The 16,429-nt window shown below is 43.6% G+C and overlaps 2 protein-coding genes across 6 annotated transcripts in view; one reads left to right on the plus strand and one right to left on the minus strand.

Annotated features, from left to right (window-relative positions):
* Nucleotides 1-739: 739 nt before the first annotated feature.
* On the minus strand, nucleotides 740-9,068 carry RGS9BP (regulator of G protein signaling 9 binding protein; the record flags this gene model as incomplete). Its single annotated transcript, XM_081924129.1, has 2 exons — nucleotides 740-4,858; nucleotides 4,900-9,068. The coding sequence occupies one exon, from the start codon at nucleotides 9,066-9,068 to the stop codon at nucleotides 8,355-8,357; it is 714 nt and encodes a 237-aa protein (XP_081780255.1). The 3' UTR covers nucleotides 740-4,858; nucleotides 4,900-8,354.
* Nucleotides 9,069-9,502: 434 nt separating this feature from the next.
* Nucleotides 9,503-16,429, plus strand: part of ANKRD27 (ankyrin repeat domain 27) — a 55,655-nt gene continuing 48,728 nt past the window's right edge. Inside the window, exon 1 of one of the 5 annotated variants that reach the window (XM_081924009.1) lies at nucleotides 9,503-9,636. The gene's annotated coding sequence lies outside the window, so the exon portion shown is untranslated. Of the gene's footprint in view, nucleotides 9,637-9,690; nucleotides 10,133-12,153; nucleotides 12,331-16,429 lie in introns of those variants that run through there. The other 4 variants (XM_081924012.1, XM_081924010.1, XM_081924013.1 and 1 more) reach the window with 4 other exon arrangements.

Raw genomic sequence — 16,429 nt, forward strand, 5'->3', positions numbered from 1 at the left:
TCATTTTTAACCTGCAGAAAACAGATGAAACCTTTAAGGTTCTTTAGTTCAACAAGCATAGATCATCAGCATTCAGTGCTTGATTTTTCCAGATGCAGACCCCTTGGCTTCAGCACATCACCATAAATTGTAATTGAATTTTTCTCTTTCTGTCCTCTCTATAGATCTCCAAAATTCTTGGTTGCTGTGAATCTTAGGGTGAATGTAGGATACCAGTGTTCTAAGACTCAGTGTGCTGGAGTAATTCAAAAGCTGACACACCCATCATCTAAGTTTATTTACTTTAAAGGTAGTGACACTTAAAAAAAATAGAACTTTCAAGTGAATGTGGTTATATTTCTGAGAATTAGCTTAGGTGCCACTGCTATAAAATGGAATTCACAAAGTCATCTGTAAGCAAATTCCCATTGCATTATATTATATATAAAGATGAAAAAGTTTGTGCTTGTCGTGAGATGGAAGAAGCTGATTTTATAATATTTAAACAGTGTTTTGCGCTTCAGCCTTGCACGCATATATGTGGACAATAAGAAATTCTTTGCAGGCGAGATTCCACTCAGTAAAATAACTATGGAAGTTTACGACAACTCTCTAATGGCAGTGGTGGTGTTTCACAGTATAATAATGAAATAGGTTATTTGGAGTGTGTAGGCAATTCAGTATGGGTAACTCAGTTTGATTGATAAGCTTATGCTTGGGCATCTGTCTTTTTTTGAAAAAATGACTGTCACAAACAGGCTGGCAAGTTGACAGAACAGGCTTTATTTTAAATAAATAATAGCAACAGGCTTTATCCTGAGCACAAAAGCAACACTTTTGCTCAGATGGAATGATGCCAGCTCATTATAATATTTTAACACTTCCATATTCATACTAAAACAATTCTGTAATATGAACCTGACAAAACATTTTGAAGTAAAACCTGGATGTTATAAATCAAAAGTGCTTATTTCCTTTTATATTGCACACTCTGTATTTATAATTACTGGGCTATCATCATGGTCGTAATACATTACTTTGTCATACTCTGTAAAATACGGCAAAGTTTGATTTTTAAAAAATCTTATTTTACAAAAAAAGAGAGACCCCCTCTGCCTTTTCCAGTGAATATATACATTCTTAAAAATTACTAAGGCTGTAAACATAAGAAAATAACCAGGCCTTTAGAAGTGTGTGTGTGTACATACACAAAAGCCAAGCTTCTGCTTTAAATTTGTGATTCAGTTTATACATAACACCTAAGCTAAACCATGGGTTGGTCCAAATGGAGATTGTGGCTCCTTTGCTTCTTCAGTCCTGGAGCATGTTGTATGAACCAAGGCTTGTGGTTTGTTTCATTCCCAAGAAACCATGAGCTGTAACCGAGTTTTGTCTGGCTTACAGCTTATGATTTGCCTGGAGGGTACAAACTATGAGCCCAGGGTCAGATGACTTACTAGGTTAAACCATGGCTTAGCTCACAGCTGCAGAAGACTAGACCAAGAGCAAAGTGGCAGCAATCTCTCCTCTAGGAGTCTAAATGCTTGTACATTTGTGCCAAGAAATTGTTCAGATTACCGTTATGTGCAACCCGAGCGAATGTGATCTTGTGTGTAAAATATATTCGGTACATCACAATCTAGTGGCTCAAGCACTAAGATATAAATCGTAGAATTGTAGAGTTGAAAGGGACTCTGAGGGTCATCTAGTCCAGCCACCTGCAATTAAGGCAGGCTTCCTCAACCTTGGCTCTCCAGACGTTTTTGGCCTACAACTCCCATGATCCCTAGATAGTAGGACCAGTGGTCAGGGATGCTGGGAATTGTAGTCTCAAAACATCTGGAGGGCCAAGGTTGAGGAAGCCTGAATTAAGGAATCTCAACTAAAGTACCCATGACTGATGGCCATCCAATTTGTGCTAAGAAACCACCAATGAAGGAGAGTGCACCACCTGAGGGAGTCCATTCCACTGTTAAAGAGCTTTTACCATCAGAAAGTTATTCCTAATGTTCAATTGGAATCTTCTTTCTTGTAACATGAATCTATTGGTTCTGGTCCTATCCTCTGGAGGAGAAAACAAGCTTGTTCCTTCTTCCATGTGACAGCCCTTTAGATATTTGAAGATGGCCTTCATATAATTTTCCATGCTAAACATACCCAACTCCCCCAACCTTTGTTTCCAGACCCTTTATCATCTTGGTTGTCCTCTGCTGCACTCATTCCAGCTTGTCATTATCCTTCTTAAATGGTGGTGCCCAGAACTGGAGACAGTACTCCAGGTGTGATCTGACCAAGACAGAATAGTGGTGCTATTACTTGCCTTGATTTAGACATTAAACTTCTGTTGACGTAGCCTAGAATAGCATTAGCTTTTTTTACTGCTGCATCAGATGGTTGACTCATGTTAAGCTTGTGGTCTACTGAGACCCCTAGATCCTTTTTGCATATACTACTGGCAAGCCAGGTGTCCCCCATCTTATATTTGTGCAGTTGGTTCTTCTTGCCTAAGTGTATAACATTAAATTTGTCCCTATTGAAATTCATTTTGTTTGTTTGGGCCCAGTTCTCTAATCTGTTAAGGTCAGTTTTAATTCCAATTCTGTCTTCTGTAGCATTAGCTATCCCTTCCAGTTTGGTGTCATCTGCAAATTAATGAGCACACCTTCAATTCCTTCATCCAAGCCAAGTCATTTATAAAGATGGTGAACAACAACAAGCCCAGGACAGAATCCTGTGGCACCAACTTGTCCTTTTTTCCAGGATGACGAGGAACCATTACTAACTTCTCCATGATATCATGGGAAAATTTTTACTGAAATCGAAATATACTATGTCCACGGCATTCCCCTGAAACACCAAAAAAGAAATGGGGTTCGTCTGGCGTGACTTGTTTTTGAGAAAGCCATGCTGGGTCTCAGTAATCACAGCATCCTTTTTTAGGTGCTCACAGACATGGCCGTTTAATTGCCTGTTCTGGGCCAAGCAAAAACCGAAAGAAGATGTGAAGCAGGGCTGCTGAAGGGCAAGGGGTGTGCTGTTGGGAAAGTCACAAGGGCTAGACAGAGGCTTGGAGGGCCACATTTGACCCTTGGACCAGAGGCTCCCTATCCCTGCTTTATAGCAACTTGAATATAAAGACCCATAATGTAAATTTACTGGAGTTATACTACTTAGCAATTCTTTGCTTAATTATGTTGCTTAATGTGAAGTACTTAATGTGGAAACTAATTTGTATTGCTGCAATATGTAATATTTCCAGGACAGCTAGGCACGCTCATGCAAAACAAAGTTTAAATATGTGAATGGACATATATTAATTCTACCACAAAAAGGGAAATTATGAAAAGTCCTTACTACTTAGCTTTCTGGTTTTTCTCACTTCACCTTTTAAGTTACAAATGGTCTCTAAAACATGGATAACATTTTCAAACTCTCTTATGCCCTCTAAAGCAGTTTATCAATCAGGATAGGCCCCTTAGGCTTTAAAAAACGTCTGGAGGGTTTAGAGATGTGCTGGGCTTTTATTTTTGTCAGTGACAAATGTCCATGAATTTGGTGAAACCAAGTTTTGACTGGGATGGCCTGAAGTGCAAATTCTAATAATTCAGCAGTAATTTATTCCCACAAAACAAGCTGGAATGATTGCTACCTTCTGCTCTCATTGCCCATAAGGAGACCAGTGCAGAGGACACAGAATAATAGAATTGCACTGTAGAAGGTACCCCAATGCTCATCTAGTTCAACCCCATGCAATGCAGGAATCTCAACTAAAGCATCCATGACAGATGACCATCCAGCCTCTGCTTAATAACCTCTTAGGAAGGAGTGACTGCCATATTCCAAGGGTGTTCATTCCACTGTCGAACAGCTCTTACTGTCATAAAGTTGTTCCAGTGTCTCATATCTTTCACATTTCCATAGAATTTTAGCTGTTATATGTTATTCCATTGATTTCTGCCTAGCAGGCTAAACCTGTCAAAATGTCTTCTTCCATATCACTATTTAAAGGTATGAGAGTCTTGACCCCCTTTGCATCTGGTCAGCTTAGTAAACCAGGCGACAGGCAGCTGTGCCTAGGTCACACTGCGCATGTGATTACACTGGGCGTACATGTGAGATTAATGGTGGACCCATTAGGTAATTAGATAGTGGCAATCCTGTGTCTTAGATCATTTGGAAAACAAATCTTGTATGTCAGCATAATAGATTTACATCTCAAACCTGAAACTTTTACAAAGATGAGTAGAGAAATGTCTACACCCAAGTTGGAACTAAAAAAAGTTATTAATCCGGATTTCCTGTTTGTTCCAGAACAAATGCAACCCTTGGAGTTCTGAATGTGCAAAGAATATAGAATCTGTTTCTGATTAAAATACTGCTAGCTGCAATCCAACTATGCAGTTCCCCCACTCTCAAGTTTAATAATGCCATTTGCAGACCAGCTTTAAGTGCAAGGTTTGTGAATCACACTGAAGAAAAAGGTCTAGCCCTTGTAGCAGTGAAGACAGCCATCACTACCTCTCATGAACAATGTTTGAAGTAAAACAGTGGTCAGAACACAGGATCAATAGCAGCAGTTTGAGTCTATCTACATATGCAGAGATAGGTACTTTAGCACCAATATGAGTACACAGTTTTGACATCAAATACATAAATTCCAAATCCCACCTCTCAATTCCATTTTGGACTAAACACATATTTACAATCAAATATCAAAACACTTTTGATACCTTGAGTAATTAAGGCTGCTGTCTTGCTTATTGAACACAGGAGGATTTATTTATGTGTTAACATGCTTTGAAGTCTTGCCTGGTTGCAACCTCTGCAGAACCAAGACTTGTTGTCCAGTGCTGCCTGCAAACATGCAGCACAAATTTTACTAACAAGACTGTTGTCAATGGGTAGCCTGAGCCAGTTTACTCAGATAACTTATATTTAGGAAGATTAATGGTTCATTCCTAAAGAGAAGCAAGTTACGGAGTTAGGCTCTCATTCTGTGCATACTTACAGGGCATTCTTTCCCGTAAAATCCCTGTAGGACAGAAGTCTACCTTGAGCATATTTGACTTGAAATATGGTCTACCTGTATGCAGAGAATTTTAAGTTTTGGCTTACAAGTAAATAAGTGTAAACTTAAAATTCTAAGGAAACTAATGTGGGTATGATGTAGGACTCACATAGAAAGAGTTCAAGAATGGTCAGTAAATCATTAGTCTTAATAGATTTGCCAGGTACATACCTAAGTATATGCATTTGAAGGCAGAACCTATAGATTTTCACTGGCAGCCCCGCCTCCTATGCATGTTGTCTCAGTAGTTAAAGTCCAGCTATGTTCAATGGGACTTTACTTCCAAGTAAGTACAAAAAGCATTGCAGCTGTGCAGCCTGATCCTATTGCATGTAGGTCCCACTTATCCCAATGTTGACTAGCTTTCAAGTGTTTTTAGGTTTGCCAACATCCACTGAGGCCAACATAACCTTCCATGTAAATATACAGAGAACTGGGTTGCACGTATCCAGTTTGCAAGGACATTAATGAGACAAGCATACTAATCCTAAACATGCCATATGGAAGTTCCTTTGAAATTAATGAGACCTAATTCCAAGTATTACATTCAGGATAGCTCTATTAATAAAACTTAACAGATTTGTCAATAGGAGACTCATGCTCTTAGCCCAAGTGACTTAGGGTCAGGGTATAAGATTCTGCTGCCTGCTTCTTAGTAATCACATAATATATTCTTGTTAGCCTTGTAGCAGTTGCTGGGTGGGTGGATGCTCTTGAGTTAGCCAATTAATTTAAATGTAATGAGCTAGCCCATAGTGTTAGACCATGTAGATCAGTCCTGTCTAGAGCAGAGGTGAACTTCAGGTCTGGGGCCCAAATGTGCCCCCAGGTCTCTCTATTCAGCCACTGGAACTCTCCTGAGGCCACACATCCTCCCCAGAAAGTTGCCCAGAAGGGAATGTGAACTTTGGGCTGAAAAAGGTTCACCATTATGGGTATAGAGAAAGTGGAAGGAGCTCTTAAGGAACTCGTGTAAAGGAACTTAGGGCATCCTATCATGCAAAGTATATCACTATCACAATGCCAGTCCAAAACACATATCACCATTGCTAGGAAATCTGACACGGGACAATTGTAACTCATGGCTTTGTTAGACCCAAGGGTTCAGATTAAGGTTTTCACCGACTTGTGCACTTAAAAGTTTGAAGAGGTTGAAGCTTGACCTGTAAATCTTCTCACTTCAATTAACTCAGTTAATTCAAGGGGCAAGTAGAGAAGCATGTTTTGTGTACGTGAGCAATACAGTCCTAAGCACGTTTATTCAGAAGTAAGTCTCACTTACTGCTGAGTAGACAGGGATGGGACCACACTTTCAGTTGCTTAACTTTGTTGCCTGGAACTGCTAATTGCTGCTAAAAGGGTTAGAAATGTTCAGTAGCACCCTTGTAGTTTGAATGAGTGGAACTGCATGTTGAGTATACTGTTCTTGACAATCCGCTGTGACTGAAATGAAACTCTGCTTTAAAAGCCATTTTAGATAGGGCCTTTGTCTGCACAGGAATGCCTCTTGCATCCCCTTTAAAGATACTGTTCCACAGACAGCTTAAAAGAGGAGCAATGCTCTCTTTTACATAATGTTTATCTAGCTCCACGGTCTAGCTGCAACAGCCCTGTGCTCAGATGCTGCCATCCAAGTCACATTTGTGCCAGGTCTTGGGTATGTCAGGATTATAAGATTGATTCTAATCTTCTTGGCTCTGGCAGGTACACATGTAAATCTCATTAACAGTAATAGGAGATGTACATGTGTAAACTTCAGACTGTCAACGTGAGATCATGCCTCTTTGCACCATAGAATCAAGCACAGGAAAGGGTTCTCTGGAATCTCCAGGTAAGCTTGGGAAAGACCCCTGTCTGAAGCCCTGGAGAGCCACTGCCAGTGAGTGAAGAAACATAATGCTGTGTTAGATGAACTAATGGTCTGACTTGGCACAAGGCAGATTCATAGGTTTTAACGTCCTGTTACAGCATTAAAAAATCAGTGATAGTGGCTTGTTTTTAGGCCACATTGACACCCCAAATCTGAAACACATTATATGAAAGTCTAACTGAAATAAATGGAATCTTCTTTATAAGTATGCTCAGGATTATAGCCAGAGCCTGCATTTAAAGCTTCGATTCTAAACACATTTACCAGAGAGCAAGTCCTATTTAACTCAGTAGAGTTTACTTCTGAGTAAACATACTTGGGATCTTGCTGCACTCCAGCTTCACTGTTTTTTAGAAACACCACTGTTCAGCTTCCATGCACAAACCAGGGGAGTTGTGCAGTGCAATCTTATTTACTCAGAATTAAATCCTGAACTCACTGGCACTTGCTCCCAGCTCAGGTATGTGTATCCATACATGATTTCAAGGCAATGAATACACCTACTAGGGAGTAAATCCTACTGTGGGTATGTGATATATGCATTATATATAATGCAGCTTGTGTGCACACTGTATAAGGGGGTATAATGCAGCATCCTTTCTGGAAGATTTGGTCTGAACGGGCATTTAAACTTGACTGACAGTGAACAAAGAAGCTGAACTGGTTCTACCCCACAGCAAACTATAAGTGGTAGAATATGTTATGCAACAGTGAATTGAACACAGAGCTTCTTAAGGACTCTGTAAATGGTGCTTAATCTTTCTTCTGCAGATTTGGATTGCCTTTCACAGTGTATGCTGTGCCAAAGTGCAATTAGTTCCGATAAAACAAAAGAAGTTCAGATCTCTTAAACCATTTGGTTCTAAACTCCCCCTCCCACCAAATAAAATAAAATAAAATACTATCAGGCTTAGCACCCAGGGCTAAAAGCACACTTCTTTTAGAGACAGAAAACAAATCTTCAACTCAGGACCACAACATCATTTATGTTTGTAGGAAATTATATGTAAATTTATAGGTGTCTCCATTTTGCCACTGAATTAATTCCCATCTCCAAATCATGTGCAATTTGTAATCAGTTTGTAAACATGGACCAACAGTAGAACCTACTCACAAACAATACTTTTTTTCCCTGCTTACTGAGAATAATCATCTATAAATAGCGAACAAATCCCTACTATGGCTGGGAGTTGTAATACCCACATACCTTAGATGGACTGTTCTTTAAAGCTAGAATATCGCACAAATCCTCAGGCTTAGGACTTGAACAGAACACATCCCCTGCCCCTTATTCCGGCACAGGGATCCCATCCCATACTCGCCTCCTCCCTCCACCCTTTCGCTTGGAAAACCATAATCTGGGGGAACAAACGCCTCTCCTTTTTCTCCCTCATCAAGAAAAGCCAAACTCTTCTCCTGAACCTGGCATCCCCCACCTTAGGAGAGCTTTGCCACACACACGGCCAGGATGATGGCGATGAGGAGGACAGCCGTGAAGATGATGCCGGCCAGCACTTTGTTGATATCGCAAAAGGCCTTGCTCTCCTCCACCTCGATCATGCCGATGGAGGAGGCGCCCACGCTGATGGTGGACTTGAGCTCCGCCCCGGGGTCCTGCTTGGCTTCCACCGTCCATTGCGGGACGCTGACTTTCATCTCCATCTCGTACATCATCTCCCCCACTTGGTTGATCTCGTTCTCCAGGTCCTTCAAATCCACCACGTCGATGTTGTTGTCCGCCTCGTATTTCATGTTCTGGACGCTCATGGCCCGGGCGGCCACCCCGGAGGTGCCGCCGCTCATCCCCGTCTGGATGAGCGGCTTTTTGGGTACGTTGAGGGGGAACTCCTGGCCCAGCTCCAGGGCGCGCCGCATGTCGGTCTCCAGGATCTCCAAGCAGGTGGAGAAGAGGACCCAAAGCCGCTCGAATTCCGCCTTGTCCTCTTTGCTCACCGTCTTGTCCCGCAAGGCGGCCGTGAGCTTGTTGCGGTTGGCCACCGCCAGTTCCTGGGCTTTCTGCCGGGTCTTCTTGAGCTCCTCGCGCAGGTTCTGCGAGTCCGAGGTGCCGCCGATGGTCAGCACCATGTGCCGGTAGCAGGCCGTCACTTTGCTCAGCGCGTCCAGCAGCGCCTTGCACTCATCCTTCGCCATGGCGCGCGCCGGCCGGGGCAGCCGGGCTGCCGCTGCTTCTCACGGCCCTACGCGCTGCTCCTCCTCCCCCCGCCGCCCCTCCTTCGAAGCTCAGCCCCGGTGGCTCCGTCTCCGGACCCCGCGCACATGGCAGAGCCCCCCGATCGCCCACAGCCCGCGCCGCTCACCGCCTGCTGGAGTCAGCGCAACGCCTGGATCTTGGGCGAGCGAGAAAGAACCTCGCCCTGGACTGGTTGCTCTCCAGCATCCTTAGGAAACGCCACCGCAGGAGCTGAAAGACAGGTGTCAGGAGAGCTAGCTGGCCGCCCTCGCTGTCTTGTGCCTTCCTCGTGAGACTGAGCTCCGTTCCGGCTCCCTTTAAGCGCGCTCGGGCTCCCGAGCAGGCGCCGGGCTGCCGGCCTTAAATAGCGCACAGCTGGAGCTTCTGGAGCCAATCACAGGGGCCCCCAGCCCGCCTTTTCAGAGTCGCCTCCGCCGCCGCCACCACCACCGCCGGGCTCCTGCTCTTCCTCTTCTCTCCGCCGAACGCCGCATCTGCTTTTCCGCCTGCTCCTGCTGCTGCTTTTCGGTGAGCCTCCCCCCACCCCCGCAAGCTCCACCTTCTCGGGCTGCTTACTGAGCAGACGTGGTCGAAGCGGCTGTGGAAACGGCCCGGCGGATTGGCTGGCCTGCTGGGAAGTGCCCGCCTCGGTGGCTTGGCGAGGAAGAGGCAAGGCTCTGGGCGGCTGCAGGGGGGCCGGGGGCGCAGGAAGGCGGCGAGCGAGGCGGCCGCCAAGGAGCCCTGGTCGCACTCAGTGGCTCAGGAGGCAAGTGAGCCAGGAAGTCCGGGGGGCCAGAGCTTGAAGCGCTTGAGCGCCGGCCGAGAGGCGTCCCGGCCAGCGGATTCCCTCCAGGCCTCTCCTGCAGGGTTCGGTCCTCAGCCTGGGCCAGTGCGGGCGCTTCTTGGAGTCAGGCGGCTGGAAGGGAACTGGGGGGCCCTGCAGCCCAATGTCGCGTGTGTCGTGAGCTGCTTCCTTTCCGCTTCCTGCCTTTCGAGCGTTCGGGTTCTCGGACGTGTCCTTTCAGTAAGTGCTTCTTTGCGAAGGGAGTGAAGTTGCAGGGTGATGCAGAAAAGTTCAGAGGGGAAGAAGCGTTAGGGGCTTATCGCTTCCCTTGAGGCAGTCCCTGGAAAGTGTTTGGTGTGTGGCCTGAAATATCCTTGACTGGAGAAGAAATAGGCAGCTGAAGATGTGTTTGAAATGAGTTTCTGGCTACATAACGTCCCTTGCTGCTAATAGATATTAAGCCGAGTCAACCATGGGGATTATAACTGGAGACTTCATCGGGAATGAGCAGCGGTACAATCCTGCATGTTTTACTTTGAAGCAAATGCCCCTGAGCTCTATGGGGCTTGCTCCCAAGTACCGTAGTTATGCATAGGATTCTGAAAAGAGGAGTTCTTGCAATCTACCTTCTGTCCACACAGGAAGTTGTGGTCTGCAATCTTTCCAGTGTGGGCTTCTCTGTAACTCCTCTGTGGAAGGACATGTTTGAATCCCTTGGGCATTTTTGAAACATTAAGCAGTTCATAAATGCTTTAAATTCACATAAATAAATACATGGGTAAACTTAATTTTTTTGGATGGAAAACAGGATATTGATGGTAACTTTTATGTAAAGTAGCTAAAAGCACATATTCTAAAATACCCACCATGACATAGTATCCTTCTAGCAGGCAAACACAGTAATTAAGCGATTAAGACAGTAACCCTATATCAATTTACCTAGGAGTAAGTCCAGTGGAGCTTTCTGCCGTGTAGGCATGTATAGAATTGCATTGTGACTGGCTTTGCCATCCCATAGACTAGTGTTCAAGAGACTAGAATCCTACTCTTGTCTGCTTTGATGCAAGGTCCACTAAATTCAGTTTTATCTTATTTCCAATAAGTATTGGATTTTTAAGGAGGCAATGCATAGTAGATGCTAATAGATATTAAGCATAGTAGATTTTTAAGGAGATAGTAGATTTTTACTATGCATAGGCAATGCATAGTAGATTTTTAAGGAGGCAATGCAGATGCTCAGAGTAAGCCCCCTACTGAACTTGGTGGGGGCCTGACTCTGAACAAACATGCATTTATGTTGGGTTGCATGCCTGTAATTCTAGACACACTCATTTAGGAATAACTCCCACTGCAGGCACCTGCTGCTGAGTAAACATGGGTGAGAAAACGATGACTTAAGTGATAGGTAGGCCATGTTCTCAAAGTGAAACTTCTATTTACAATTTTCAAGATGCCTTGCATAATACAAAGAAACAAGTGTAATAAAGCATATTTATTAAGAGTTTTGACGAATTCTGGGGGTGGGGTGGGAGACACGATGACTTGTGTGTGAAGAATAGTATAGTTCACATCCTAGCAGAAGCCCAATTCTTCATTTACTAGCATTCACCCCCCCCCTTATTTAAAGTTAAATGTTGGGGTTTGGTACCCTATTTTTATACCAGTTGAGGGTTTTTATCTACATGGAGGTTGTGTTCCACTTGCTGTTTTGCTTAGATTCACTAGTTTTGTTTCCAAGGTAGGGGCAGGCATTATGCTAAAAGCTTGTGTGTTAGAAAGCAGTGGCTGCTTGGAAGCAAGTGCACTCCTTGTATGCAGTTAACAAAACAACATAGGAAGCATCAGTTTTGAGTTACTTATGCATGGAGCATTTCTAAGTAGAACGTTGATAAGTCATGTGGCTGGGCGTTTAAATCGGCACCACATCTTGTCAACTGACTTTCTCGGAAAGAGCTTACGCGAACACTGCTTTTGAAGTTTGTCAAAGCAGCAACTTCACCAGTGTCTTGAGCCAACTTATTTTGCAGGGTGGGGGGATAAGGGCACCCCCAAACCCCCAGCCCAGTGAAGATTGTGTCCTCACTGACCACATAGTGCTGAACAGGGTGTGTGGGTGAGTGAGGGAGAGGGAACAGAGTATTCTGGAAGATGGCAGTGTGGCTGGAGCCATAACCAGAGCATTCCATCCACACTACAGCTTCTTGTTGTAATTAGTCTGTTTTGAATAGTCTGTTTTGAAAGACCACAAGCTCTGCACTCTGAGCTCCGTGGCTCAATTATCAAATTGCATTATTGCATGCCTGTTTTGTAAGTTAAGTGGCAGCATGAACTTCATCAGGTATTAGCTGTATAGATCTGTGGTGTTACAGATCTCTTCAGTGGCCCTACAGGTGGTCCTCATTTACTGCACTGAGAGCAGCAGGCACTTTCCTGATGCTGTGAGTTTCCTAACTAGCTTGGGGAATGAGGAGGAAGCCATACTTAATTGTTTGTGGATATATAGGTTGTTTTAAAGGCCTTGTTTGTTTTGCATTTTAATTCTGAATATTTTGATGTTTTATGACATTGTTTTATTGCATATTTTAATTATGTGTGGCAATCCTTCTTAAACTGGTTTTATATTTGTAAACCACTAAAGTGGTAAATGAATCAATCAGTCAATCAATCTGCTATATATTTTGGAAAGTGGTTTGTCTTGTCTTCTGTTTCTTCTCTATATATTCAGACGCCTCTTGAGATATCATTGCTAAACTTGGCACAAACGTTCCTTCCCAAGATGGGGACTGCAGTCTTCATTGATGTTTAGATGCCAGGCACCATTTTGAATCAAGATGGTGGACCAAAACATGAGTTTGGATTGGCAGCACCTGATTTTTGGTGTCACAGGTGCAAACTCACAAATTGCATTATCCATTTTAAAAAAAGGTTTCTAAAAATACCCATGCAGCACTGGGCACTTCCTGCTAGTCAAATGATGATGATGATGATATATAATATAGAGGATTTCCTGAAGGGATCTGTCTGACATCATAGATGATAAGGTTACCACCAGTGGGCCAAATAAAAGTGAGTACAATTAGAACTTAATGATTTTCAAAAGGTGGGAGTGAGCTTTGGAGATAAACTTCTTGGTCTGAAGCCAAAATACTGACTGTAGACACATTGGCATCTTAAAATACAGCTAGGTCTTCTTTTTCTCACTTTCACAGGATGCAACAGGATAGATAGATATAGATTGGAGCCAACATTGTGTGTACATGATTTCCCAAATAAGCGGTGGGCGTGCATTAGATTCAGAAAAGATGGGAGTGCATACCCAGCCTTTGTGGCATAGACTCTTCACTTCCCCAAGCAATGCAGTTATAGGGTAGCTTGCTCTGGGTTTAGCTTTCTCTGGATTGGAGCACTTAGCGTAACTGTATTTCCTTTGCTCAATGTACAAATAAACAAGTAAAACAGGAATGCAGAGAAAGGGCAGACACCCCATGAAGTAGATCTATTACACCATATCAAATCCCCAGAGAACAGGCCAGACCCCCAGATATACTTCTAGCATTTAGCTAATTCTGACTGCTCTGCCTCATTTATGCCCAAACTATTGCTCAGCCCCTTCCATTAATTGGTGTGTGTGGAGTCATCACCTTGAATCTTTGGCTATCTCTTCAGACACAATGGAGGGATGATTGACTATCTCATAGCAATTGGTTCCTATCAGCTGGCCATTAAGAGTAGTAGGCCAGAAGCTGTAAAGCCATGTACAGCTTAGGCAGGGAACTTTTCAGCTCAAGTGTCACATTCACTTGTGGGGGCCACATGCCATTTGTGGGATTGGCCATAGGCAAATGTGGGCAGAGCAACAAATGTGAATTTTATCTTTGTACAAGAGGCTAAATTCTACACATACACACCCCTCTCTGTCCTTCATTCACACAAGCTAGAAGCATTATCAGATATCAGGAACATAGTTCTGCCAGCAAAAACACTCAAGGAGGAATGCAAAGCAGAGCTAGTGAGGGGTGTTGCCTAAAAACCAGGGTGTGTGGCCTGGGGCGAGGCCAATGGCTGGATAAAGGGGCCCTAGAAAGCTGCATTTGGCTCCTGGGCCTGAGGCTTCCCATCTCTGATGTAAGAGAATAGTCTTATCAAATAGTACAGTTTTTAAATTAACTTGGTTATGTGTTGGGATACACAAGAATATTAAGTGGGTATGTTTTTCATAGGCAGAACTACTAGGCTTTTGCCTCAAACTTTGCAGGTTATCCTGGGGTCTGACATGGTTGTGGGATGTGCTTGAGATCATTTGTTTGCTTTAAATGAGATTTTGCTTTCCTTCCCCCCCAGTCATTTGATGCTGTAGCTGTAAAAGAATGGATCCATTGAAGTTAACTGCCTTAGTCATTGTGAAAATGCTCTGCTTAACAGATGCAAAAACAGACCCTGCTTTAGCCACCCCATAAACTTAACAATGTCAGAAGATGACTCATCCACACAAGTGACCTTGGAATATTTCCTGAAAGCATGCTTGATTGTCTTGCATTGCTAAACCTGTTTAGAGGTGGGCTTGTGGCATTTATGCGAGAACCATCCAACAAATGTGACCTGCTAGACATGCTGTGAAATGTTTGTTTGCCAAGCAGGGTAATATTGTGTGGTATCGGCACATGACCACATCCAGTAACACATGTTAAAAAAAATAATCTAGTGATAATCCTTCCTGGGGTATAAGAATATAGATTCAGGGATACATAATCTTCCATGTTAATGTTCTAGGAGGAGAGGGCTAGGCTAGTACTTCCTTATATAAGGAGGGAGCCTTTTTTATATGCAAGAGCATTAACCAAGTGATTCCTCCACATGCTTTTCTGGTGGCTGTGTCATGTGGTTTTCTTCTAAACGTCTAACATGGCTTTGGCTCTAGTTCAAATTTTCTTCTATGAACTTGGGCTAATTGCAATCCCTCTGCCTACCCTACTGTGGAGAGTGGTGTTGACTGTAAAAAGGGGATAACTCTGTTTTCCTGAGCCACTCTGAGAAAAGACGTAATGCAATGCTAAAGGTATCACAACACACCTGCTAAGTGTGAATCCAGGGCAGATAGGGGGCCTAGGGTTGCACCTGACATATTCCCCTGTTTTTCCATATTCTACATTATTCAGCATTCTTCTCTGAACCTTTTCTCAAGATAGACTATTTCCATCTAGAATGGCTATTAGTATTACTACCCCAGGGGGAACACTCTAACAACCCCTTCTAGGAGTTTTACTCTTCAGGAATCAGAGTAGTTTGCCATGCCAAGATAATCCCAAATCCCCATCAGAACTGGTCCCTGTCTCTGCAGGTCGTCAACCCCTATCTAACAGTTTTAACTGTCAAGTTTTGAATTGTTTTAAGTAGCTCTGATTGGTTGCTGGGTCCCCAGGAGGCTTACCATGGGTATGTCCATCAACTCTCCTCAGCATAAGGGTTCTGGGAGCAACTGTTAGTGTGGCTTGGCTTGTATCTGTTCTGTTGGTACTAAGCAGTTTAGACTTGTCACTTGCAGCGTGTAATCCCATATGCTGGGAATTGCCTGCTGTCTTGCCATCACTTGGAACTACTTCTTCTGGCCCATCAGAGCTACCATCTGTCAATATCAAAACTACTTTATATCACTGTCTATTTGCGTTATGATCCCATCTGCATTTGGCCACCAGCTATAGATGCTACACTTATAACTAAGCAGCAGTGTTCACGATTAAAAAGCACCAATCGCTTTTGCCCCTAGAATGATTGTAGCTGTTGGTACTGCTTGGCTTATAAAGTTGTGTTGTGTTTACTAGTTAGTGGCATCCTTCAGGTTTCTCTTGGCAGCTGCAAACTGGGCATCTTTGCATGATCTATTCAAGACTATGCAAAGATTCTGAACTCCAAATTTTCTTGAAATGGGCCTGTCCTAATCAATAGGCTTTACCAAGAGGCTCCAGCTGTGTCCTAGAGCATGGCCTCATGCACTGGGTAGAGTAGCAGTGGGGAATCCTAGTTGGCCTGCCTGGTCTCCCCATTTAGCCCACAGCATGGTTTGGACCATGCCATGCCCACCTGTCCATCACCTGATGAGATACTGTCAGGCACAGGACATATCAGCCCTTAGGGCCAAATTGTAAAGGAATAATAAAGAACTTCCTTTTAAGTACCGTATTTTTCGCTGCATAAGACGCAGTTGACCATAAGACGCACCAATTTTTAGAGGAGGAAAACAAGAAAAAAAGTATTATGAACAAAACAGTGGATGTATGATTTTTGTGGTTCATGCTGTGGCCACAGACATGTGATCTGATCGTGAATTTGGGGTGACCCAATGTAAAAATCCTGAGGATCCATGGGCTTTTACCTCCCCCCCTCCCAGGCAGCTTCCACTAGGGTCCCTTATCTCTCTTCCGATCCCACTGATCAGCTGTTTCCTTTCAACACTCCCTTCCCTCTTGTTTGCCTTAGTGTAGTGTCTTTTCCTTAGCTGGAGCAGTTTTTTGCTCCTCCTTTTCTTCTAATTTCTCTCCT

This window comes from Podarcis melisellensis (genome assembly GCF_964234715.1).
Source record: "Podarcis melisellensis genome assembly, chromosome: 8".
Classification (NCBI taxonomy): Eukaryota; Metazoa; Chordata; class Lepidosauria; order Squamata; family Lacertidae; genus Podarcis; species Podarcis melisellensis.